The following is a 25,280-nucleotide window of genomic DNA, read 5'->3' on the forward strand; positions in this document are numbered from 1 at the left end:
TAAACTAAGAAAAAATATATAAAAAATAACATGGCTAAACTCTATATTACCATTAAACATCATACACTTCTACCTTGCTTTTATTTTAGTAATTATTTTCAGCGCAGTGTGGCTCTGTTAGGAATTCTTTGCGTACTCAATTTATGCCCTTACATTGTGGCCGTTTACGTTTTGAGTCAGCTTTGGCACGAGGAACCATATGCGTAAGTAATTTTTTTCTAAAACAAAAAAAAAAGAATATGTACATGTATGTGTTTATGTGTCCCAGTATATATGTATATCCAACCTAACTCAACAGTTTTTGAAATTTGGTTTTATTTTCAATGAATCATGTCAGCGTCCTTTGGTTTATCAAAGGATGGTGTTGTTAATATTCTAACCTCCAACAATTCTTATCCAGCAAACCTAAAACTGGGATTTCCAATGGAATTATTTTTTGTTGAAGGGTTCTGATAGTAAATTAGATTTTAAAATAAATTTAGGTCGAAACTCTTTTCTGATCCGAGACAACCTGAACAGTACGACAAATCGAACAAAATCGTTGTATGATTCAATTTCTCATAAGAATCTGTCGTCTTAGTTGTCAAAGTGATTCCTATGAATTCGTCTTGAAATCTGAAACAAATTACCCCATGTCATTGGAAATGCGAAGAAGGTGCGTTGGAGAAGAAATGGAAAGAGTTAGGAAGTTAATTATGCCAACCAAAGATAGACCACAGGGCACTGTTTTGACTACCGTACTAAAGAAGGAGAAAACATATTTTTTGTTATAACCGTACGTATATCTGTATTTATATATACTCGTATATATTTACGTGCCGAAACACACAATATATGTTGTTTATATGTATTCATTGAATGCAGTTTATGAATTAAGTCCACATAAAATCCACGGCTTAATCCTAGACAGTGTCAGGGACCAAGTCCCCCACCGTTTTGAGTTCGTCGAAAAGACTTAGTAAGTGCTCAGCCCGCAGTGGGACACTTTAGTATTATAACTTAATTACTTAATGAAGACGAGACTTAATGAGGAACTTCAAGGGAAAAAAAAAAGTAGTGAGTTCAAGACTCCACCATACATACTTTTTTTGTACTAAATTATTATATTTACTTATTTTTATCTTTTTTCAATAATATCCATAAGAAGGATTTTGTTTCAAGTTAAGTTTTATTTTAGTTTATTTTTTAATTTCTTTTGTTAAGTTACACAACCTAGAGATACATCTTCTATTTCCGCATATTTGCTGTTATTAGAAACTTGTTTTTCTTTGTTAACTAATTGAATTAAAGACTTATTTGTTGCTATTTTTTTTAATACTGGCCGGCAGTATTGGTAAGTTCACTTTGTTCACTGCCGCCTCAGGCCACAAATATGACTCAACGAAAATAAACCATAACAGCCTATGTCTCTGTATATAATGATAATATAAATAAAGTTACTTGAATTCCGTTCAAATCTCAGTTTTTATACATTTATCATTTAATTGTTACTTATACTTACAAGGAAAAAAATAACTACTTATCTGTTACAGAGAATCCAGGGGTATTTTCGCTATTACTATTATAATAGCGTACACCGGTGAGTACAAATACAATATTTTATTGTAATATCCTAAACATTAAGCTATTAGTTGTATACCTTATTTAGAGTATTTCACATTTCTAACCAATGTAGCCACCGTTAAAGTTTGAAATATTTAAATGAACTTTGAGAGAACCGGAAAAATAATCAAAAATTTTTGTCAAATTTGTTTTTGTTGAATCGCAACAGCATAATTGTCCTGAAATAGTTTTAAATAACTTTAAAACTCGGCGAAGGCTGATAAGAAGTTTGATGATAAACCACCGAGTGTGATAATATAATTTATTTTAATGTTATGAGGATTCACCATTAGGTGCTGTACCTGCTATGCCTATATACTTCATCACATTTTCTGATTATATTTGTGTTACAAGTGCAAATAAAACAGTTAAGATAAAAAAAAAAAAATATTCATCTCAAAAATAATTGTTTTGTTTGTGTAATTTTATCAGTCTATGGATTCTACACCTTTTTCGTATATCCTGTATATCTTATTTTCATAGAGTATCAACACACAAATTAATTTGGTTGCAACATGGGTACACGGTTTTTTACAATTCAATCAGCAGTTTTTATCAACTCAATATTCCTGTTTTTGAATTATCATCAGTTTTTCAATTTATCTGATTTAATTAGTATATCCAGGTTTTATTTGTATTTAAACATTAAAAAAAAATATAATTGGATCATTATTTATCATTTTATTGACATTAAATAATATAATTAGTACATAATATAACATAGTATATAACCAATGAAAAATAATTAATAGAAATTTAATTTTTTAATAGCTATTGAATTTTAGTTTTTGTTACACTCTCTGAAGTGTATCTGTACTGGAAGATGTGGAGGATACGACAGGAGAGAGCCGAGTTAGAAGGTATTGAAGACAGCTCTTCCAGTACCAGCTCATAAGAAATTATAAAAATATGTCATACATACTTCATTGTAATTATTATATCGTCCAATAAAGTGACTTTTATTATATTGTGTAGGTATTGTAATTATAAAAACAATTCAATGTAATAAACTCCATAGCGATAGACATTGGACTGTCACCTTTTATGATTGCATTTCTTGCAACTAAACATTTTATACCTAATTAATGCCGATTTTATGACCTACCAACTCAAAGCGCTTGAATAACTTGTGCAAATCTTTACAATAATGAAATAAAATCTAATCTGAAATAAACTACTCCGACTTTTTTTAATTTTTTATAATTATTGTTAAATTGATATCAAATAAATCAGGAATAAGAAATATCTGGAAAAAAAATCACTTTTTTCTCAAACCTTCTTATTAATCATCTGTAAAGCAAATTCTGCAACGTCATTCATTATAGCAAATGGTCTCTTTCTGTAACGAAAGAAGAAAAATGGCAGGTTGAGGAGCTAATAAAGAATTTCCACAGGATTTTGCTCTTTGATTTAGGATCTGGAGATTGCTAAAGAACAATATGAAAATATTAACACCCTTTACGTAAGTAAGGGTGAGATGAGGATTCGAAGGAACGGAACTCTTTTGAAATTATTTAATTATTAAAATTTATTGTAATAAATAAATCTAACTAGTAAATTGGATAACAATGCCACGATACAGTCTTGTGGAGAATCTACTTAAACAGAAGGGTAGAAGGTATCTAGGCCATCTACTTTACAGACGCCTTATTGACCATAGGCTACTTCGGTAGTTCAGGATACTAAAAGAATTATCGGTACGGATCTTCCAGATGGAAGGAGCTTTAAAGCCAACATAGTATGGATACCGCCTACAAGCCAAGAAAAGGAAACGTAGTGGCAGACCTGCTATCAGTAAATCGTCGTTAATGCAATTTTGAGGACGAACGCAGGGCCTCATCAAGAGATGCGAAGACAGTTTCCGCGAAAATGGACTCCGGAAGGAGATGCCTAAAGACGGAAACGAGAACGAGACATTGACTGACGAGAGTTCAACAGAGAATGGAGGTACTCAAAGAAATGGTGAACTACAAACGATGCCAGGTCATTTGGAAGACAATGACCGCAGGCATGGTGAAGATAGATCACAGTAAATATAAGAATATCACCATTTGTCACATTGATCGGTGGCGGGAAGTCCAAATATATAAACCCTTGACAGACACGTCTAAACCCAGAAGGACCCACCATTTACTTGTGGGCAACGCTGTGATCTGAGACAAAATCCAACGATTGTGGAGGCCAGAACAGATCGTTGACTGGCCAGGCAGGTAGATGCTCGCTTATTTGCTGTATGTTGATGGTGGAAACCCATCAAGATATGGAACGACATGGTGTCGAAGTGTCACTGTCATACCAGCTAAGAAAGACGAACCACCGGAGATTGCACGAAACAATTCCCTCTTATCACCACTGAAGAATAAGATTGTACATAATTTAATTTCTTTTTTGTTGTTGTGTTTTGATTGTTACTTGTAATAATATATAGATTTGTACAAATGTGTTATAAGTGCCCGTTTCGTGCCTGAAGAATATTTTTTTGTTAATCACGGAGTATTTTTTCTGTACATATAAATTTTTCTGTGTTATTGTTTTAAACATTCATAGAGATTTTAGGTTTTTTTCTTCATTTTTTGTGTAGCGGGGCATATATTCTTTAGCTTCACTCCTGTATTTATTGTAAATAGTTTTTCTTTATTGAATGTAATTCTATTATACAAGATAAGTTTACGATGATTGTTCATAAACACGTGGAGGGAGTTATAGCCTGTCAGCTGACAGAAGGTCACATCAGGTCTAGAGTGGATGTATAAAAGTTGACAAATTCTGTCAATAAACCAGACTTGTTATCGCATTCAAAGAGCGTTTCCCGGCTATCACGTAACTTATATAAATAAATATATATATAAGGATAATAATTTAATATTTGATCTTTATCGAAATGGTGCTATTTTATTAGTTTCGAATATCTTGCAAACAGCATTGGCGCTCTGAGAGGGTTCCAACGGCCGGCGCTAGATTGTACGCATTTAAATTATTATAACTACAAAATAAGTATTATTAATTTGTACATAATATATCTAATTACTATCATCTGTCATGTATGACATTTCTATATGCATCATCATATGAATATATTTTTAAAAGTATGGATTGACTAACCTTTTCTTTGTACTCCAGCGTTCATGAAGAATAGCTTGAACAATGGCAATGACTAAAAGAGGCTATATCTTCCATAATCAAATTATGAACTGAATTTAATAATTTTACAACAGCTGGGATATTAGAATATGTGCAGTACATAACAATTTGGCAGTAAGAAGTAATTGTAAACTTATTTCTCTACGGCTTAATGGTTAGGTTAATGCGTAGACTTAATCTGGCAGATATTTCAAAATGGCCACAGTGAAGGATCAGGATTATTGTCAGTAAGTCCTTAAGTATTACAAGAAGCTTAAATATATTGATCAGTAAACTTTAATGAATTAAGTTGTAGAAATTTCAGTACCCAACAAGTACATGTATGGATGCATTTGTTACCAGATTTCGAAAGAAAACCTATTTTTGATCGCCTAGTCCAGTCACTAGGATGTGTTAAGCCTTTCAGTCTGAAAGTGTGTAATAATTGTTTGAGAGAACAGCGCAAATGATTTTGAAGCATTTCTACATTCAACTTAATGTACTGAAGAATAATTGTATTCGATTAATTTAGTTAGCCCGTCATTAGGGGCAATGAGGCCATTTTTTGTGCGCATGTTCATACGTTCGCATCATAAGTGCCTGAACACATGTAATAAAATATAAATTGTTAATAATTAAAACAAAATTTATATTAAAAAATAATTTGATTGAAATAATACCAGAATATTGAAACTGTATTCATCGTAAGAAACGGAATGTAATTACATATGTAATTTATGTAGAACACAAACAGTTTTCTTGTCAAAGAGGTTTACATATATGGATATTCAAACTAGACGAGCGCATCTTAATACATGTCACGGCTATTCAAAAATACATTCATTTGGACATATCAACATATAGAAAGATCCTTACATCTTTTCGTATAAATGTAAAAAAACAAAAAACAGATACATTAATTGGAAGATCATTTGACCGTGTGAGAAATCCAAAAGGAAAATGGTGCGGGTGTGGTCAAAAGAACCATAATGTTGATTAAACTATTTACTGTTATCCGTTGGAACGACAGTCTATTAATATATTGTAAGAAGTTATAGAGTAGAGTATCTTTCAGATGAGGAAGGTATTCTACTACCACAGTAAATTTCAATATTCATATACGTCTATTTTATTAAAACCTATGTGTTAAATAGATACGCAAGTACTTTACCTCCTTTAGAATGACAAGAATTATTTACGGAGTAACACTTTTTTTTAAATTATTATTATTGCATTTTTCTTTGACATTTCTAGTTCCTGTTCCAACATTCTGTATATCCAGTATATCTTATTGTTCAATTCCATCTATTACGAATGATCATGGAACAAGATGTAATATCATAATAAAAATATTTTGTCAGTAGTCATAGCTCAAATTATTTTTTAAAAAATCATGAGTAATTTGAGTAATCAAACTAAAAAATCAGTTCAGTCGTTCTTTTTTAAAAAATCGTACTAACAGATAGGTTAAATAAAGTCAATACAACATGTTTTTTCATTATGCCAAGTCCTAATCGTTTGAACAATGGAAAGTTTTTTTCATTCTCTAATCGAGTGGTTCCCTACGTTTCTTTTGGCGGTGGAACCCTTCAGGTGGAAGTAGGTAAATAGGAGAACACCTACTTAACGTTTGACTCGAATTAAAAAATAAGAACTAAAATCTGCGATTGTAAAGTTTCAAACCTGTGTTAATTCGAACTGGAATAGACCCAATCCCATATTATTTCAGTAGAGTTCCGCGAATCCCCAGTTTGGTACCACTTCTCTACCCAGAGGAACTCTTCATTATTGAGGAAGTAAATTTCCCTGGTTCACGTCATCTTACTCCCTCGAATACAGATTCCAGGGCCTGGCCGCATGATCAGGACTTTTCGAAATATTTCTGATGGGGCATTGGAAGTTTATATCCTGGTCCAGCCTATGAAACTTGGCTCGAAAACTACCAACGGTCCGAGAGGAATTGTGAAATCTAATAGTCCGGGAGGGCTCAGTTTCTATTCAGCCGAAACAAGTACCATGAGGAATAATTTCAGGCTCCATTCTTCGATTGTATCCTCTTGGATTATTTTCTTCTGTTTGTTCTGGTTTTTAACAATCCTCATCCAACGATTCTCCGAAATCCATGCCAAATGTTACCTCTTCTAAACATACTTCGTCACTTGTTGCAGAAGAAGATCTAGAGATACCACCCCGCTAAGACCTACAGTCTTTCGTGGAACGTGGACTTCTGTGTTCTGGTGACAAGAAGATGAACCGACCTTTGAGTCGATGCTAGTCTATTTTACAGCATCTATATAAAATTCCAGATCCAGAAGGGACCGCATACATTAGTATACTCTTCACAACTTCCATATAAATAGTGATTGTGGCTGGGTACATTAAGCACAAAAATTAGCCCCCCCCCCCTCATGACTTGATACTATTAATAACAAACGGTGAATTATTATATCTAAAAAGCAGACAAACCTTCAAATTTTGATTAACTCGGCAGCAGTGTCCTACATTTATATCCTCTCTGAGGCTTCCCGTAAGCGTTTATCTCATGGTAGACGATTTCTATTATTTCTATATTAAATATTAATGTGATGATGTCAAAAATCTTTATGATTAGTTTCAATGCAATTTGAAATTGAAATTGTAGCTCTTCCATCAGGGGCTAAAGAATCCAGATTTCGTAAAAGAACTAAGATCTTCTTGCCTAAGCTCATCAAAAAAAGAACCGCATGAGGTGTCTAGGTGGGTCCAAAATGCTCAAGTGAGTAAAAAAAGAAAAAAGGCTCAAGTCACGTTAGGAGTATGTTGGTGAGAGAAATGCTCAGTCTTACTGTTGAGAGGCAGAGCAAACTCGAATTAAGTATTGGCGAGGAAGTAAAATAAACAAGCAGCAATAACAACAAAACAGATGAAATACTATAAAAATATCGACGTTTATTTCCCAAATGCTCAAGTTGACACCTCTCCCAGTTTAAGGAGCACCGAGGGTCTCAAAACCTGGTTCACAACGCCCTCCAAAACAAAAATAGGCAGGATTAGGAGTGTATGTATTCCAGTATGTTGTCTTCAATGGCATTCAAAAGAGGTCATGTTTGTTCACAATGACCTAAATCTTTTATTTTAACCTTGCTTAAAAAATATGTTTCAGGTTTTCTCATTGGAAAATTCATATGTAGTATCTGTTCATGTTGCTCTTATGATAAGCAGACCTCATCAATCTGTCTCACGCCATGAGACACTCATTACATCCAACGAAAGCCCTTTATTTAGCTTATCAGGTTAATTTAATTAAAACTGGAAACCCTCCAAGAGCCATGAGCTTAAAACAGTAAGAGGCCCCCGAAGAGCAGCGAATCGCCCTTGTGCTTCATCGATAACCCTTTACCCTTAGATAGGAACAGATTATCCAGGCGGAGGGGGGCGAACCCGCTCCATAACCACAATCATCGTAAGAGACAACAGCCGTTTCTTCGGAATAGCTAATGACCTCTAATCTTGTTTCCTGACTTAAAAACATGGCCCTGTGTTTGACTGCGGAGTCAGCTCCTGGCTGCTATGCAAATCCCTATTAGCTCGCTTCTAATCAACTCGCGGCAAATCGATAGGGGCCGTCTTTTACCGGGGTCTTCTCTCCAGAGGGTTCCTTGGTCGCAGCTTTGCCACGTGGAGAATATTCTGAAAATAAATTTTTAAATAGAAATTGAAATTTATTTGTTGCATGAATATATTTTACTTTCATGTGAAAGCGTGGAGATAAGGAGCCCAGCTGATAAACCGAAACTTATATATATATATATATATATATATATATTGTATTGTATTCTTATATTAGACAGGTTCACTCAATACTACTTATGAATTTATTAACTTCATTTTATAAATTTATACATTCATATCAATAGTTTAGTTTCAAATTTTATTTCATTCATTTTCTTATTTTGCTTTATTTTTCACATAAGCATTGTATTTAAAAGTAACAAATAAATTCTATAATCTTAGGATATAAAGCATTGCAGCCTCAATTATTTTCCAATGTTTAAAACTTTAATAAACACACATTGAGAAATAATATATCACGATAATGATAACTTGAATTAAATTTTTTTTTTTTACAAATAAAATTAGTAAAAATAGAAGTATTTTTAAATTATCGATTTACGAATCTTCTTCAGGATAACTAAACGACTACAAAGTCGTTCTGTTAGACCATTTAATTTAGAGATTTACATTAAATATATTTAATTATACTTAATTGATATTTGTCCTCCAAGTTTCATGTTGGTAATATTTTTACAGCTGCCTACTCGTCTGAGATAGCAATGAGCATCGAACCGTACACAGATTAACTTCTCAGTGATCATTTTGATAGATGCTACTGAGGTCTGAAGATGTTGGAACATTTTTATAAGCCAGTTGATATTTGAAAGTCCCAATAACCAGTCCCTATCATGTTTTTATATTGTTTTAGATCAATTCAGCGTCCTTGAACATTTTTTAAAGCCAAGTAGGAAACCCAATCGCCTTCACCCATATTGACTGACCATCGTTCAATTTCGCCTGAACCCCCTTTAACACACCCCGTTCGCCAGTCCCCAGCGACCAGGCGTCGAAGGGGAGCCAAATAGGATAGCCTCTGAGGTGAGGAAGCGGCTATTATGCAGATCCGCTGACCAGGGGCAATTGAATAGCCCAAGTATGAGGCATTGTCCCTCGAGGATTCGACTCCAGAGTAGATTGCGGTAGCGGAAGCCTTCTTCATGAATACCAATCGTCTATTTCGTTAAGTGACCAGTGTTCAATGGTCCGTAAGAATGTTCTCTTCCCCCTCTGGAACAAGAGGACCGTAGGACAACAAGAACATATCTTGGATGATATCGGTTGGTTTATTGGTCGGAGGGAGAATGTCCGTTTGTCAGGAGAGCTGTCGTCCAGGGAGGGAACGGAATAGCGTAGTAATGGTTCAACAATCCCCAAGTTAAGAGCATTATCGACAAGTGTACTCGGGCAATGTTTCATAATCTTAAAAATAAAATATACATTTTATTGTAAATTAATATGTACAAACAAATTCAATTGAACATTAACGCCCCAAACGCTACATTAAAAATGTAGATCCGTATATATGTAGAGCTTTCAAATACTTAATATAGTTGTAAAATTTAATAAAAATTTATGAACGAATTAATATTTAAATTTTAATATAATCAAGAATTGTACTGAACTTGTTCAAGTCGTTTCTCTGCATTGATGTGAATTTCCAGCAGTAGCCATATCACATTATCACTCATTTAGTATATCCCAACAGTTCATGTTGAAAGGTAATGAAGTCAATACACAAGGTTTTGTTACTTGCATTTACCCAAGTCTTTGATATTCTAGATTAAAGAGATTTTATTTTTCTTTAGAGCCAATAGCATATTAAATAGATGAGAATAAGTATGCATAAGGTACCTTTATCTGATTATTTAAAAGTATTTGTGCCTTATTAGGGGGGTATCGAGCCAGGGTTACCACTCGGTCTCAGGTTATGTTTTTGGCTCTTACACAAACAGTCGACATGTTACAGGCACGAAGTCCTTGTTTAGCCTGAAGGTCTTCGACCGTCAATGGATTAGTCTATAGTCTTCAGTAGATCTCGGTTTTCGAAAACATAAAGATAATTCACCAGTTTTAACGGTTTCGTTAGAGTCATTTTCATTTCGACACTTCTAGTACCAATTCACATTTTAGTTGTCGCACCCACCACCATCCATTATTATTATTATTATTTTAAATATTTGTTTTGGATACCCTAATTTTTATATTGATATTAAGATATATCAAATCAAAATTATCAATATATTTCTATTAAAATAACGATATTTCAATATATTCTCAACGTCTCTTACTTCCAATTAACAGTAATTTTACATTCAAATTCAACATTCATAGGAAGTAAAACGCATCAATAGTTGCAGCTGTAAAAATAAAATAATTGTTTTTGCCAACTACAGTAGTTGTAATTGTGAAATCTACTTTCGTAAATAAAAATATATATTTTTCCAACATCCCAACTTTCTATTTATATTTTATTCTGTTTGATGAAGCAGAGTTAATTATTGAAATATTTCTAATATTTTCAATGTTTTTAATTTTTATTTTTTTTTTTTTTATAAATTCTTAACTTTGCAATATATTTGTTATCTTCTTAATTTATTGTGTGCTGTTTCTTTTTTTCTTTTCTTTACTACATTATGGTTATTATATCGTTTTTGTTTTTAGTCCTGATGAAGGCCTGAAATTCATGCCGAAACGTCGGCACACATAAAGAAGCTTCACTTATTTTGTGATTACTCTGCTGACCGTACCCTCCAATCATCTTTCCTTGATATATCTTAAATCGATCATTACCCTTTGCGGCACAAGAAAGCAAATATATTTTTTGGCGACGAGAAAACCTCGCCGGAAGTGACGTCAATTAGAGCAGAAAGTGGAGACAGAGAGGCCCCGGTAATTGGTAGCGGGGGCAATATCCACCAGGCACTGGCTCATACATAAAAGATGGCCGTTCGTTCAGGACTCTTCGTTCAATTACAGCGCCGCCGTAAACAGAACTATATATAGGCTAACTGCCTCTCCTGCCCTCTCTGACCATCTCCCGCCTTTTCTATATCAACTGCCGCCTTTTCAGCGACACGCTAATGCCTTCCCACTTGTTTTAGGTGTAAAGAATAAGTTATTTTTCAATATGCTAGGGAGATGAGGAATGGAAACATACATCAGGCGTTCCACAGCAAACAATTAGAAAAATGGTAGAAACTACTCATGTCTAATTTTATAAAAAAAAAAAACATTATTTTGAAAATATTTTTTATGTATTTATTTTTTTCGAATGGCTCTATAGACCTTGAAGATCTTTAGCCGCCTTCTCCACGCCTAGCTCTCTTGAGCTACTGCTTTTTAGTTTGCTACATGTAGCTATTTCGCATTTTTGTTGATTCTGTCTGTCCATCTTGTTTTTGTTTTTTTTGCTTCCAACCTGGTCTCTTGCTAATCATACTGGCATTCACTGCTGTATAGAGGCTTCCTGATGGATTACTTCTAGCCTCATGTCCCCCTATCTAAACCTCCTTGCCCCCTTATCTAAACCTCCTTAATCCTAGATCGCTCTTGTTATTGTACAGAAAACTTTTCGTACAAATCTCTCCTTTCCAGGGTACCAGCCGTATATCAGAGCTGGCTTTATCGTGACATTGTACACCCTTATTTCAGATTTTTCGTTAAAAAGGGGGATTTGAGGAACGTTTTTAGTTATGGTCCATCAAAATTGTGAAACTAACCCCTCCTACGTGACAACAGTACTTAGTCGCTGCGGTCGTAGGTCACGTGGGAAGTGACTAGGCGAAACACTTAGAAACTCAATCTGTGTTAAATCCAGCCACTATTTATTGCCTAATTAGCAGTGTTGCCAATACGGTAATTTTAACGCAATTTTTGGGTAATTGTCACCTTAGGGGATAAATGGTGGAAAGAGGGGATTTCGGGGTGAAATGGTTTGACGTTATATGTAAAGTTAGAGCAGTTCTTCGACTAGTTTTTTAAGTTAATCATTCGACACTTTTTTTATTACTAACAAGTTGTTATTTTTCCTTAGAATTTGGATTTCAGAAGGCACCATTTGGGGCCCATGACATTTATTTTTGTGGCCCTGGATGGATTTATTTTTGGTGTCCGGGGCAGATTATTTTGGGACCCATGGCAGAGAGAATTTCAAGTTTATATAAGACAAATATATAAGAACAACATTTTCCGCCTATTGTCATTACACTTGGTAAATGCATAGATGTTAAAATGCTACGACAGTTCACTGTCAAGTCGTATATACTTGACAACTAGTGCGACCATTAGTCCACTGACATTATTAGTACTATTAACGATCACACAAGACCCAGTGCGATGTTATTGTAACTATCAGATAGTTAGGTAGTGGCAAATACTTTTGCCGCAATAACGGAAACTGTAGGATAGATAATCAGTAATGACATATTCCTGAGATATTTTAACGTGACAGTTGCTTCACTGGCATTACTTGTACTATCAACCATAACATCGAAACTAGTGCGACACAGTACAATCATGCCTGTAAAAATCATTCAGTTACATACGAATCATAACGATTTTCCGAGAGCGGATCCAGGGCAAGTGGCGAGAATTTGTCAGGCAAGACGGGTATTTTCAAGGCTCTGTGCATGTACTTTTGGTCGGGAAATCAGCAGTAATGCTCATTATTTAAGTATCCGCAACAGAGTAACTAACATCTACAGTTATATATCACTTTCTCTTCAAAATAAATAATTATTTGAATCTCATATATGTGTAAAATAAATTTCCAATATACTATTAATTATCATTACATTTTTTTTAGCTGAAAAAAACAGAACAAGTAAATGGACAATAAAAGTAATCTATTAATAAAATATTTTCCGAGGAGGACTCGATTTGCCCCAAGATAGGAGTGGGGCCGCACAAGATTAAATTGATAAAATTAATTAAATTAAATTGAGAACGTATATAGATCAATAAAAACAATTTCTATAAATACACAGCCGATGAAACAAAAAAAAAAGAAATCTATTGGTGATCTATAAATGTTGGTTACCAATAAATAGTTAACCTTTATTATTTTGTACCTTTATTAACCGCTACCCGGACCATTATCCAAAAATTTATTACATACGACTAATATTAATCTTCATAAATTAATTATGTATCAATATAAATTGTATATTATATTATCACAAGTATTATAAAAATAAAGAGAATGAAAAACATGTGCTATTTATTTCAGGTTTAATCAGATTGAACCTCAGCTACGTGTGGCCAGATACAACTAGTAAATGCCAAATTTATTGACCATTGGTGAAAGTTGAAAGAAATAAAATTTATTACAATTCGAATAATACCTAACCACTTATTCTTCAACAAGTAAATTTTGTTTTAACCTGAAACCAAACCTGAAAACAAACCTGAACGAATTGCCTCCATTAAGTTCGGCACTTACATCTTACTACCTAGAATGCCATATAGCCTTGAAAATACTTTTACAGTTTTATTTTATTACATACTTCGCTATGCATGATACATATAATACACCTTTTCTATAGTAGTCTTTTATTAAACGAATTCATACAAAAGTGAGTTGTAGCACTTGAATCCATTTTGCTTTATTAGAATTTATTTTTCTTAAAAATTTCAGCTTGACTCGCAATTATTTTCGAATCATTGTTTATTATATAAATCAATTTTATTCCAAATCCGTCTCAACACTTTATTTATTCATTTGTCCAACGTTTCGGCCTTTCTAGCCATCTTCAGGGACATCTTCAATACAAAAATCCTTCTCACATTAATTTATATTTTCTATTTGCAGGCTATTCTGCCCAGGTCGTTTTCTTTATTTAAAGTTCAAACCTCTTTATTTAAAATTTAAAACCATTAACATTTATTTTTTCTATAAGATTATCAACAGTATAAAACACCACACCTTGTATCTTTGTATTGAAGATGTCCCTGAAGATGGCTAGAAAGGCCGAAACGTTGGACAAATGAATAAATAAAGTGTTGAGACGGATTTGGAATAAAATTGATTTATTTAATAAATATTACCTTGTCTCAAAAAATTTTTGAAATTGTTTATTATATTAATCCTATTTCTTTATATAGTACAGTCTTTAATTTCAGTATTTTTTGTCTTGAAAAATTTTACAGTATTCATTAAAATGTAAAACAGTAAACATTTTTCCAATTACAAATAAATCTTCTTTTATTTCGGTAATATTGTTAAATACTATATAGTGATTTTATGGTTTTTATTCACTATATTTTGAAATTTATAAACATTTAAAACAAAAAAATACAACACGTTATCTATCCCTTATCCTTAAGTGTGAAGTATAAAGTGTTTTAGAATCATCATATGTACATAGCGAAAAAAAAAATGCCTGTCGACCACTGGAAGCCAGGAAGCTACGAATAGTTGTGAAATCAATTCTGAATTCCCACGAACGATCCAAACACGGGGCTCGTTGGGGACCGCTTCTACTAGGTTCGTTTCTTCCGTCAGTTTTGGTGCGAAGTGCGAACTGATCTTGTTCGTCTGGGATTTAGTTGCGAACCAGTGCGAGAAAAGAGAGTGACAAATGGACTGTGAAAAGTTAATAACCAGAAATATTGTCAAGTATGTACCGAAATGGGTCCTTTCTCATTCGAAAATAGGTGTAGTGGTCTTCATAGATTTGAGGATCATGCGAGTTAAGGAACCGGTATTATAAATGTAAACAATTGCCCCTTGCCCAACTGAACCTAAGTCACTTTAGACATATGGTTGCATATATCCACTTTCTCCTAACAATTTTATACAAAAGAAACTCAATAAAAACAACTACGTTCCCATAAGGCCCTTGAGACCATTCTAACAGCCCTTTCAAGCCCTTAGTATCCTATATCAATAGCAAGGGCTGGCACTTAGGCAGGTACATGCTGTCATCTCACAATGGACTTGCATCAGTCAAACTATTTTATGGTTAACATATGTAAGTCAGTACACACAAGTCTTAGGTCATGGCGTCTTTCTTAGAAATCAGACCTCCCAACTTCTCGCCACGCCTTTTCCCCCCTTCCAGATATTTACTTCTAAAATTTCATAGGCTCACTACCCTCACCTAGTCTCTTAAAATTATCCGATTGGTCAAAACCCCTTCTCCTATTTCATTATTCTTCCTACCCCCTCTTCTCAAGTGTTCATAGATATTTCCTAGACTAGATAGCTAAGTAAGAAGTTAGTAGAAGAGAGACACTCTGTAACAGTAACAGTAATATGTAGGTCTTGTAAATATGTTAGAATAACGTCATTTTAGTCTTCACTGATTTTTTATGATATGTAACTTGCGACAAAAGAGAAAATTCAAAGAACTCGTTTTTTTTGCGTAAATTTGATTCACCGACATTTTCTATCTTATATATCACCTGTACCTGATAAGTCGATGAATCAGAGGTGATTATTACAAAATGAAAAATTTGTTTGTTAAAAAACAGTTCCGAAGAGCCTTCTCATCTACTTCGCATCCGGATGAATACTGAGGCAATGGACGATAGTCCTAATAAATAACAAAATATGTTAAACACTTCATTTAGTCAGGGTATTATTGCACTTAGTGTAAGTAGGAAAATACGTCAATTGGTTAGAATTTAACTTAGGTACCAGTTGTTTAGAATAATAATCATAATATTCTTTATTTATTCTGGGATTGGTCCCTTTAGAATAATAAACAGGCGTCAAAATTGGGCTTCGGGGCCTTAGAGTGAAATACAAAATAAAAATTAAATTATAAAACGTCATAAAATATAATAAAATAATGAATTTAAAAAGGTAAAATGAACAACAATAATTAACTGAATATATTAAATAAGAATAGAATAAATTAAGTAAAACCATATGTAATATCATGAAACATAAGATGACAAACTCTTCTGATAATAAGTAATAGAAAAAAAATGATAAAAATCAAATATAATTAAACTAAAAATAATAAATGGAAAGGTACATCTGTATTTCTGCTTATGTACATATTTACAAGAATAAACAAAAATCTGAGACATTAAGTACAGAAAATACATAAACCTTGTTTGAAACTTTCAATTATTAATCTTCCGCAATTGGGTGAACAGAATGTGGTCGAAGATTCGGGATTTGAAGGTTGGAAGGGTATTAGAACAACGAATGAAAGAGGGAATAGAATTTCGTAGGGATAAGGAAAGATCTACCAAAGACTGCGGTTCGATGGGCAGTTACATATAAGTCTGAAGGCCGTGAGCGGGTATTGCGGGAGCATTACATTAGTGCATACTGAGGATTTAATTTTAAGGATATCAGAGATGTACGATGGACGGCGGGATTGGATAACTTGGAAAAGGTACGACAGGAAGTATCGGAGACGTGGTTTTTCCAGGAGAGAGTTTGGTCTATAGTGACGCCAAGGTTTTTAACGCATGGATGAAATTGTATTAGATTGAAGGTTGAAATATGAGGAATAGTTTTCAGGAGGTGATTGGATCCTTTTACGATTGCCCTAGTCTTCTCTGCATTCAACTTAAGCTTGTTTTCTTGTGCCCAATGACTAATTTGATCCAAGTCTTCTTGAAGCTTCTCCGTGGCAGCCAATAGGCCAGAAGGTGGGAAGGAAAAGTAAATTTGGAAATCACCAACGTACAAATGGCATTGAGAATGTCGGATAAGAAGTATTATATATAGTTTAACAAAAATAAGAAATTGAAAGGAAATTGTTGCTTAAGTTATCAAAATTTGGAAAAATAGTCAATGAACATTGAGAAATAAAAAAAAATAATAAGAGATGTAAATAGAGAAAATTGTATATGTGCTATTATTAAAGTGTTGAAAAAATTAAAATAAATACAAATAAAATATCTGCTATACAATAAAAGAAAATGGTAACATTATTGTGGTGACTTGGATACCGAATTCAACTGAAGACGTCCAAGTCGCTGGTCTTGCCTATGATGACTGGTGGGTAGCCATCAGACTGCCAGCACCTGACCCTTCCTCCGATGAACCAGACGTATTTGATTTTTGCCACTTTCTGCTTCTGCCTATCCAGTAGCGGTAGTTGTTGCCGGGCGTCATTGCTTCGCTCATATTTCATACAGTTTTATTTCTTATACACATAATTAAAAAAAAAAAATACATATACATGTATGATTGAATTGGAACTTCAATCCCACAACTGACTATAATTTCTACTACAGCTTTTTAAATTCTATCATACAGTAACCAGATGTAAATCAACGTAAAAATGCAAACATATAAATCAAAAAATCTACTTTTGAAAATCAGTAGCCTTGGTTGCTCAAATACTGACATTAACTTGCCTGAGTAGTTTTGTTCTTAAGTCAACGGTCAACGCAAACGACAAGGCACTCCTGTCGAATGCTCTTACGACGTTCTCTAGGGCACGATCTGACATATGCTTGCCCAATTCGCACATACAGTAATAATGCAAGCCGATACCAGGCCTCGCAAACAAACGCATTTTACAAAATATTTTCAGCAAATATTTACTTTTCAATATTTGTGATCGTATAATGTCACTGTAGATTTTATATTTAGAGTCCATTGTTTTTAGATCATCAATTTGTAGGCATTCCGAGATCCTTCCTTCACCCATAACTAGATCATAAAGACTGTGTCTGGCGGTTACTTTTTTCGATTTCATTTGTTCAATTTCGCGAAGGCAACTATCCCTAAAATAGCAGAGATTATAAATATCGACACATTTTCTAGCTGCTAATGGTATCAACTCCTCGCCTCTTTTTCCAGACAAAATTAGGTACATCTTCATTAAGAATTTAGACAAAGGAAATGTGCGTTTTTCCCTTAAAGCTAGTACAAGAGGCGAACTATAGGAAATCGGCCAATCATCTTCAGCGGAGGTCATGATGTCAGCCCCCGAAAGCAAGAGCTCAGTGAATGTTGCCCTGATGCAATCGGCCTCAATCGCCAAATGCAACGGTGTTTTCCCATACATATCAATCATGTTGACTCCTGCACCATGCATAAGTAACTCCTGGATAAGTTCTAGACTGAGATTCCGACGAACTGCGCAGTGGAGTGGAGTCGCTTCAGATAAGTCGATCGCATTGACTTCTGCACCAAACCGGAGAAGTATTCTGGCCATCTGAGGAGAAGCAGCATGGTGAAGGAGTGTCGTCTCATTGACCAACCGCATGTGAACATCGCAGCCCGATTCACTTCGTGACAACAGATCTTCCACTCCCTTAACATTTCCTTTGATGACAGCTCTTTCCAGTAGCCAATTATAGGAACGTTTCATAGTATATTATTTACTCAACTTCATTAACGAATTTAGTAGTACTAACATAACAGTTTTTACTATACAACTTGACTGAATAATGCGTAAAACCACTGAAATTGGAATGAATCATGTAAAATTCAACTGATCTATCACTTCGATAATAACATTATCATTATAATGACATTACAATTAAAAACTATATTTCCTTATTAATGAATATTGATATCGATTTAAACACTCTCTGATTAATAATAACTTAGTATAGTCTTAACGTTATTATTTTCTAATTTAATTATTTTTTAGAAAAAACAAACTTGTGATTTATCATTTCATCCTTTTTTCTCATTTGTCAACGATTCAATTTTAAGTTGAAATCTTCAAAAAAAAGAGTTCAAATCTGAAAAAAAAAGAACAGGAATTTATTTTACTTTATCGTAGTAAACAGTTAAAAATAATTTGCTAAACATTTAAATATAGTAAGATAAGCTGATAAATTTCTTTTATGAATCGTTTTGCTTAACATAATTGTACTTTATGTCAGTCAACGCTAAAAACATAAGAGATTTAGGTTTTTTAAGAGAAAGTAATATGTCATTAAGTACTCTTATATTATACTTTCACGACAACAAAATCCAAATTTAGTTTTCAATAATTTCAAGAATATAACAGCTATAATGAGCGATTGCTTAGTAAATATCAATCCAACCTTCTATTTAGTGTAAAAATATCACGTAGAAATGTATTAAAAAACATACATACACATCTACTTAAAATATTAAGAAGATGTGGGGATGTATATAAAAGTTAAGTATTGGCGAAAGAAAAATGTCAAAAAAGAGAAGAAGGAATAAGATATAACACACTTGAACTGCTGTAAAATACTGACTTTATTGTATTCGATCAGCTGATCCCCTCAGTCAGCTGACATTGAATAACAGGTGACTCATACCGTAACTCCCCCCCCACCAGTTTACGAACAATCCTCGTAAACTAATACTATATAATATAATAACATAGAAAACAAAAACAATAAAGAAAAACTATTTACAATAAATAAAAAAATAAACTTTATACATATCATTGAAAAAGCTCACAAGTTCCCTTAAATAAACGCTAAATACATAATTTAAACCTAAGAATAAAATTTTAAAAAAAATTCATACAGTAAATGAACAAGCTAGAGTGAAATAGAAAATATTCACAAAAATCAATAGAATTAGAAATACAATATTTACAAAAATCAATAACAAAAAACACAACAAAACAAAACAATAAATAACTAAATTTTCTGTAATCTATCTAGCATGGGAACACTTCAGTTTTTATATTGTAATTGCCAGAAGTTTTAATTCTTCAATATGAACAGTTCTCCTCTTTTTGGGTTCTCTAATACTTTCTATTGTTACAATATTGTGTTCCCTTATTATTATCACCCTGAATGGACCCTCGTATCGCTGTATCTCTTTACCCCAGTTAGACCCCAACTTTCTATATACAATCGTCCCGATTTTGATTGTTCCCATCCTATCTGTGACCTTTAAATTTTTACGAGTTACCCTCCTGGGTTTTTCCTTTTCCATTCTTCCCCGGGCCTTTTCCCATAACTTACTTCGAGGAACATGGTTGTTGTGTATTTCCTCTCCGTCTGCTGCCGTGCTCTTATAGTCCCAGCTGTGTCCTCGAAGCCCAAAGAGGATCTCAAATGATGAAAACCCCGTAACTGTATGTATGGAATGATTGTATGCTGCAATCGCCTTAGGCATTGCCACGTCCGGTTCCAGTTCATGGTCAACCTGATATAGTCGAAGATGTGCCGTGAAGCCCCTCTATTCCTCCTCTACTCTTGGGGTGCCCTAGTGTGTTGGGATGCCATATTACATCAAGGTCCTTTATTTCTGTTCGAATCACGGCATTGTCAAATTCTCTTCCTGAATCTGATGAGATGTGCTCCGGAACTCGGTAAAATTGAAACCACATTCGGAGAGCTGCTGCACTACTTCCGACGACTTTTCCTGCACCTGGTGAGCCATTGCCACCTTACTGAAGAGATCTATTATTGTGATCCATTTAAACCCTCTCCATGTGCAAGTGTCGACCTGTAGCTCGTTGAGTGGTGCATCTGCGGTAGGTGTCTGCCTTTTGGTGGATGTCTGTCATACTTTGTGCGTAGACAAACTTCGCAGTTTTCTAAAACTTCAGTGATCGTCTTCTTCATCCCCCACCAATAGTACCTTCTCTTCAATGCTTGCTGGCTCTCCGAGATTCCTCGGTGGTTTGTTTTCCCCTGATGATATGCTACAGCCACCTCTCCCTGGCGTTCGTCTTCCTGAAGGGTTTTCACCATCAGCTTGCATCGGGCGAATGTCCTGTCATTCCTACGTGTTCATCATGCCATAGCCGCTTGATCTTCTCCCAAACGGATTCATTCCCAACGTACAGGTGAAACTTTTCTCCAGGCTTGGAAGCATCATTCAACATTTTACAGATCTGGTCATTTTTCACGCCTGGCTGCGACCAAATCGTCGTGATAATGCTCCTCGCATACTTGTTACACTCAACTTTGACTGATCCAGTGGTTCTTGTCTTTCATATAATATGCCGCCTCTTATCGTTAATGATGTCCTCAAGTTCCTCCATATCTATTGGTCTTCCTTCCTCTGAGCTCTCGTAAGACGAAGATTCTTCCCTATCGTCTTCCTCCACTACATTCTGTTCTTCCTCCTGTCCCTGTATCCACTCCCGCAGGAATTGCCCGGACGGTTCCCCGGCCTCTTCTGCATTTACTGTTATTGCTCGAGATAACCAATAGGCTACCACATTTTCTTTTCGAGGCTTATATGTGATTTCCATATTGTACTGTCCCAACAACTCCTTCCAACGCGTAATCCTGGTGTGATGATCACCTTTCTCCCTTTTTTGAGAAGGTTCTTGAGTGGGATGAGGTACTCAGCCATTTCTGGCACAAATCTGCGGTAATAATTTAATGTTCCCAGCAACCTCCGAACTCCCTTCACATCCCTAGAAACCACCATCTTCCGTATAGCTGCAACTTTATCCGCGTCAGGTTTAACTGCTTCCATGGAAATCGTGTAGCTCAAAAAGTTAGTTTGTTCCTGCCCAAGCGTTGATTTCTGTCCGGATAACTTCAGCCCGAATTTCCTAATTCTTTGGAATACACTGTGTAAATGCTGCAAGTGTTCTTCTTTGCTCTTACTGAACACTAGGAGATCGTCCATATAAATCTGACATACAGTTTCGTCAATTCCCCTTAAAAAATCGTCCATCAGGCGCTGAAAGGTTATAGGAGCATTTTTCAGTCCAAACGGCATTCTTGTAAATTCGTAGTGTCCTCTCTCGAATGTGAATACTGTCATATGTTGATCCTTAGGGTGCATTTTGATTTGATGATATCCGGCCTTCAAGTACAATGTGCTGAATACCGTCGCCCCGCTCAGCCTGTCCAAAATATCTTAAAATCTGGGGATCGGATTCTTTTCGTCAACTGTATTCTCATTCAGCTTCCTGTACTATTCAGTAGATTCACCAGGCGCGCTCTTCTTCTTCACTGGCCGCAACGAACTATTGTACGGGAAAGTACTATCAATAATTATTCCCTGGCGTTTTAAACTTTGAAGCTCTTCTCGGATGTGGTGACGTAGCGCCTGCGGGTATCTCCTCTTTTTAACGTATGTCACTTTGTCTTGTTTTAATATGATCTCATGGACTGTTTTCCCGGTTGTCCCGAGCTTGTCTCCTTCTTTGAAAAAGATATCTTCGTATTCCCTCCTAAGGTTTTGTCTCCAATCCTCGGCTTGATTGATTGCTCCGACCCGAGCGCCCGCGTCCTCCCGCTGAAAATGACATTTGTAGATTTTTCCTCCCAACTTAACCTTCCATTTTCCCCTGCTCACAGGTCACAGGTCACATCCCACAATTACTTCATATTCCCTAGGCATACTTCCTACAATATGTACCTGCAAGTTTTCCCTACTGAATCCCAACTGTATCTCCACTTCCCCCTCTACTTCACAAGGGCCACGCAGGGTGATCAATTTACATTGGTATTTCTGAATCTTGAGTGTTCTCTCTGGTGTTGGAACTGCCTGTGTCCACCAGACACCACAATCCTGCTATCTCTATTATAGGCAGACCGCCGCTCTTTTCTATCACATTATAATGCAGAAGTGTGCGGTCGCCTCTCCGCTGACAACCCCTTCAAATGACTCTCGTCTCCTTCTCTCTTATGCTTCTGATTCTTGCGTAGATTCATCTGAAGATCTACTGAACCTACGGTGGCTTCTCCGTATCTGTTAGGCGTTGATCTCCATTGGTTCGCCCCGGCCCACATCTCTTCTTCGGTACAAATATGGGCACTGTTTGGCTATGTGACCCTCATTTCCACATTCAAAGCACCTCGGGCGTGGGCAATGCGCCACTAAATGTCCAATTTTACCACATCCGTGACACTTGCGGTCCTCCCGCCGACTATTGTTTCTGGGTTTAACTAGGCTTCTTCTGTTTTCTTGGTCCATAGCTCTCTCTCTTCTATCATTCCCGTGTTCTCTCCTCCTCCAAAGGTTGGGCATGTTTCTTGGCCGTTGGTATTCTATCCGAGTTCATCCTGGTTCTTCTACTTCTATGCGGGCCTCTACCTCTCTAGCGCTTGCTTCTATGAGATCTTGGGCTATTTCCACAAACGAGCGCTCTCTCGGAAATCCTTCCTTCTTCCCTAGCTTCTTTGCCAACTGTATCTTTAGTACCAGGGATAAGAATTGCATCCGGTTCTGTACCTGAATTGTTTTCCTCATTTCACTCAGTTTATCTTGAATTCTGTTAAAGTGTGCCCGGAGTTCCGCGGCATATTTTGCCATTAGACTGTTTCAGTTTCTTTGTCTCTCAAATCATCATAAATATGTCTTCCTCTGGGGCCCACCGTCCTCCTCCAAACGCCTTCTTTAATCTTTCCTTGATAACTCTCCAAGGGGTCTCTTCGTCAGCCTGAATTTGATTTAGGATGCTCCTCTTGACTCTGCAGACGACCGCTGCTTTTAAAGCCTCCGCATCTTCACTATCGAGTATATTTTCGATAGACTTTGCTTCAATTCGGGTTATTAGTCGGTCACCCCCTTTTATGAAGTGGGTCAATTCTCCTGTTTCCCCAATAAATCATTCGAGGTCAGTGGCAGTTCCTGTGCGTACTTTTACCCACTCAAGTGTTGTGGCGTGGGCTCCCGCTAGAGAAACTTCTGGCATTGGGGCAATCTCCGGTGGTGGAGGAGTCACCTCCATGGATAGTGGGTTTTGAACCCCATTTTGATTTAAATCTTCCAAGTTCAAGACTGCTTGTCTAACGATACCGTTGCCATTAGTAGCCATTACTTTTTAAAAAATGAGAGAATTGAAAAATAAAAATGAAAGCTAAGAAAACTATGATAGAAAAAAAATCTTCTTTAAAGTAAATATGACTCCAGTATTTAAAGTCCCGGGTTTCGGCATCAGTTAAGAATTGGCGAAAGCAAAATGTCAAAAAAGAGAAGAAGGAATAAGATCTAACACGCTTGAACTGCTTTAAAATACTGACTTTATTGTATTCGGTACATCTCTTATATACATTCGATCAGCTGATCCCCTCAGTCAGCTGACACCGAAATAACGCCTGACTCATACCGTAAATTATATATATATAAGTTACAGCCTTAGTCAGCTGTTACTTCGATGTCAGCTGACTGAGGAGATCAGCTGATCGCATGTATATAAAGAGATGTACCGAACCCAATAAAGTTAGTATGTTACAGCAGTTCACACGTGTTACATCTTATTCCTTCTTCTCTTTTTTGACATTTGACTTTCGCCGATACTTAACTGGTGCCGAAACCCGGGAACTTTAGATGCCGGATTAATTTTCAGTGTAAAGGAAAAAATTTTTTTTTCATTTTCTCTTTGAATTATGACCAGTAACGGATTAGTGAGAAAAGCAGTTCTGAACCTAGAGAATATGAACCAAAACAACTAACCTAAAGCTGCAGTCAACCAAGCTTTAGCAGCTGCCAACCCACCTCCGCAGGTGATTCAACCATTACCAGAAGTCTCTTTAACGCAATTTAATGCCACGACGCTAGAATGGATCAATATCCGTACGGCAATTGTCCAGGACCTGAGAAAGTCGGTATCGGACCTAGAAAAATTCACCGGAGAGACCGGGGAATTAAATCATTTTTTAAAAGGGGGCGAATAGAAGCGAAGATGGCGGAGGATCTATTGGACAACGAGGATGCAAAAGCACTGAAAGCAGCGGTAGTCTGCCGTGTAAAAAGAAGTATCCTTAATCAGATTCAGGCAGATGAAGAGAACTCCTGGAGGATCATCAAAGAAAGATTAAAGAAGGCATTCGGAGGAGGACGGTGGACCCCACAGGAGGATATATTCATGATGTTCAGAGAAACGAAAAAACCGAGGCAGTCTAGTAGGTAACATGCAAAACCCTTGGAGAAGAAGAGACCAAAGAGATGGTAGAAGAGAGAGAAATAGTAACACGGAAAATAGAAGGAACCAAGTTAAACCCAGGAACAATGTTCAGCGGGAAGACCGCATGTGCCATGGGTGTGGTAAAACTGGACACCTGGTAGCACAATGTCCCCGCACCCGATGTTTTGAATGTGGGAAAGAGGGACATATAGCTCGACAGTGTCCCTATAT

The 25,280-nt window shown here is 35.7% G+C and overlaps 1 protein-coding gene and 1 long non-coding RNA gene across 4 annotated transcripts in view; one reads left to right on the plus strand and one right to left on the minus strand.

The window, feature by feature from the left end:
* The window catches only part of LOC106689782 (sodium/potassium/calcium exchanger 1), a 13,569-nt gene extending 11,049 nt beyond the window's left edge, over positions 1–2,520 (plus strand). The window contains exons 5-7 of the mRNA XM_014434956.2: positions 103–203; positions 1,533–1,579; positions 2,388–2,520. Of these exons, the coding sequence (XP_014290442.1) occupies positions 103–203; positions 1,533–1,579; positions 2,388–2,497 (258 nt within the window). The 3' untranslated portion in view covers positions 2,498–2,520. The remainder of the gene's footprint in view (positions 1–102; positions 204–1,532; positions 1,580–2,387) is intronic.
* Positions 1–25,280, minus strand: part of LOC136796884 (uncharacterized) — a 207,027-nt gene that overhangs the window by 133,746 nt on the left and 48,001 nt on the right. Inside the window, exon 1 of one of the 3 annotated variants that reach the window (XR_010844665.1) lies at positions 4,705–4,753. The exons of the other annotated variants lie outside the window; for them this stretch is intronic. This is a non-coding gene — a long non-coding RNA (uncharacterized lncRNA). Of the gene's footprint in view, positions 1–4,704; positions 4,754–25,280 lie in introns of those variants that run through there. 3 annotated transcript variants of the gene reach the window in all.

This window comes from Halyomorpha halys, unplaced genomic scaffold, assembly GCF_000696795.3.
Source record: "Halyomorpha halys isolate HHAL.00 unplaced genomic scaffold, Hhal_1.1 Scaffold1467.1, whole genome shotgun sequence".
Lineage (NCBI taxonomy): Eukaryota > Metazoa > Arthropoda > Insecta > Hemiptera > Pentatomidae > Halyomorpha > Halyomorpha halys.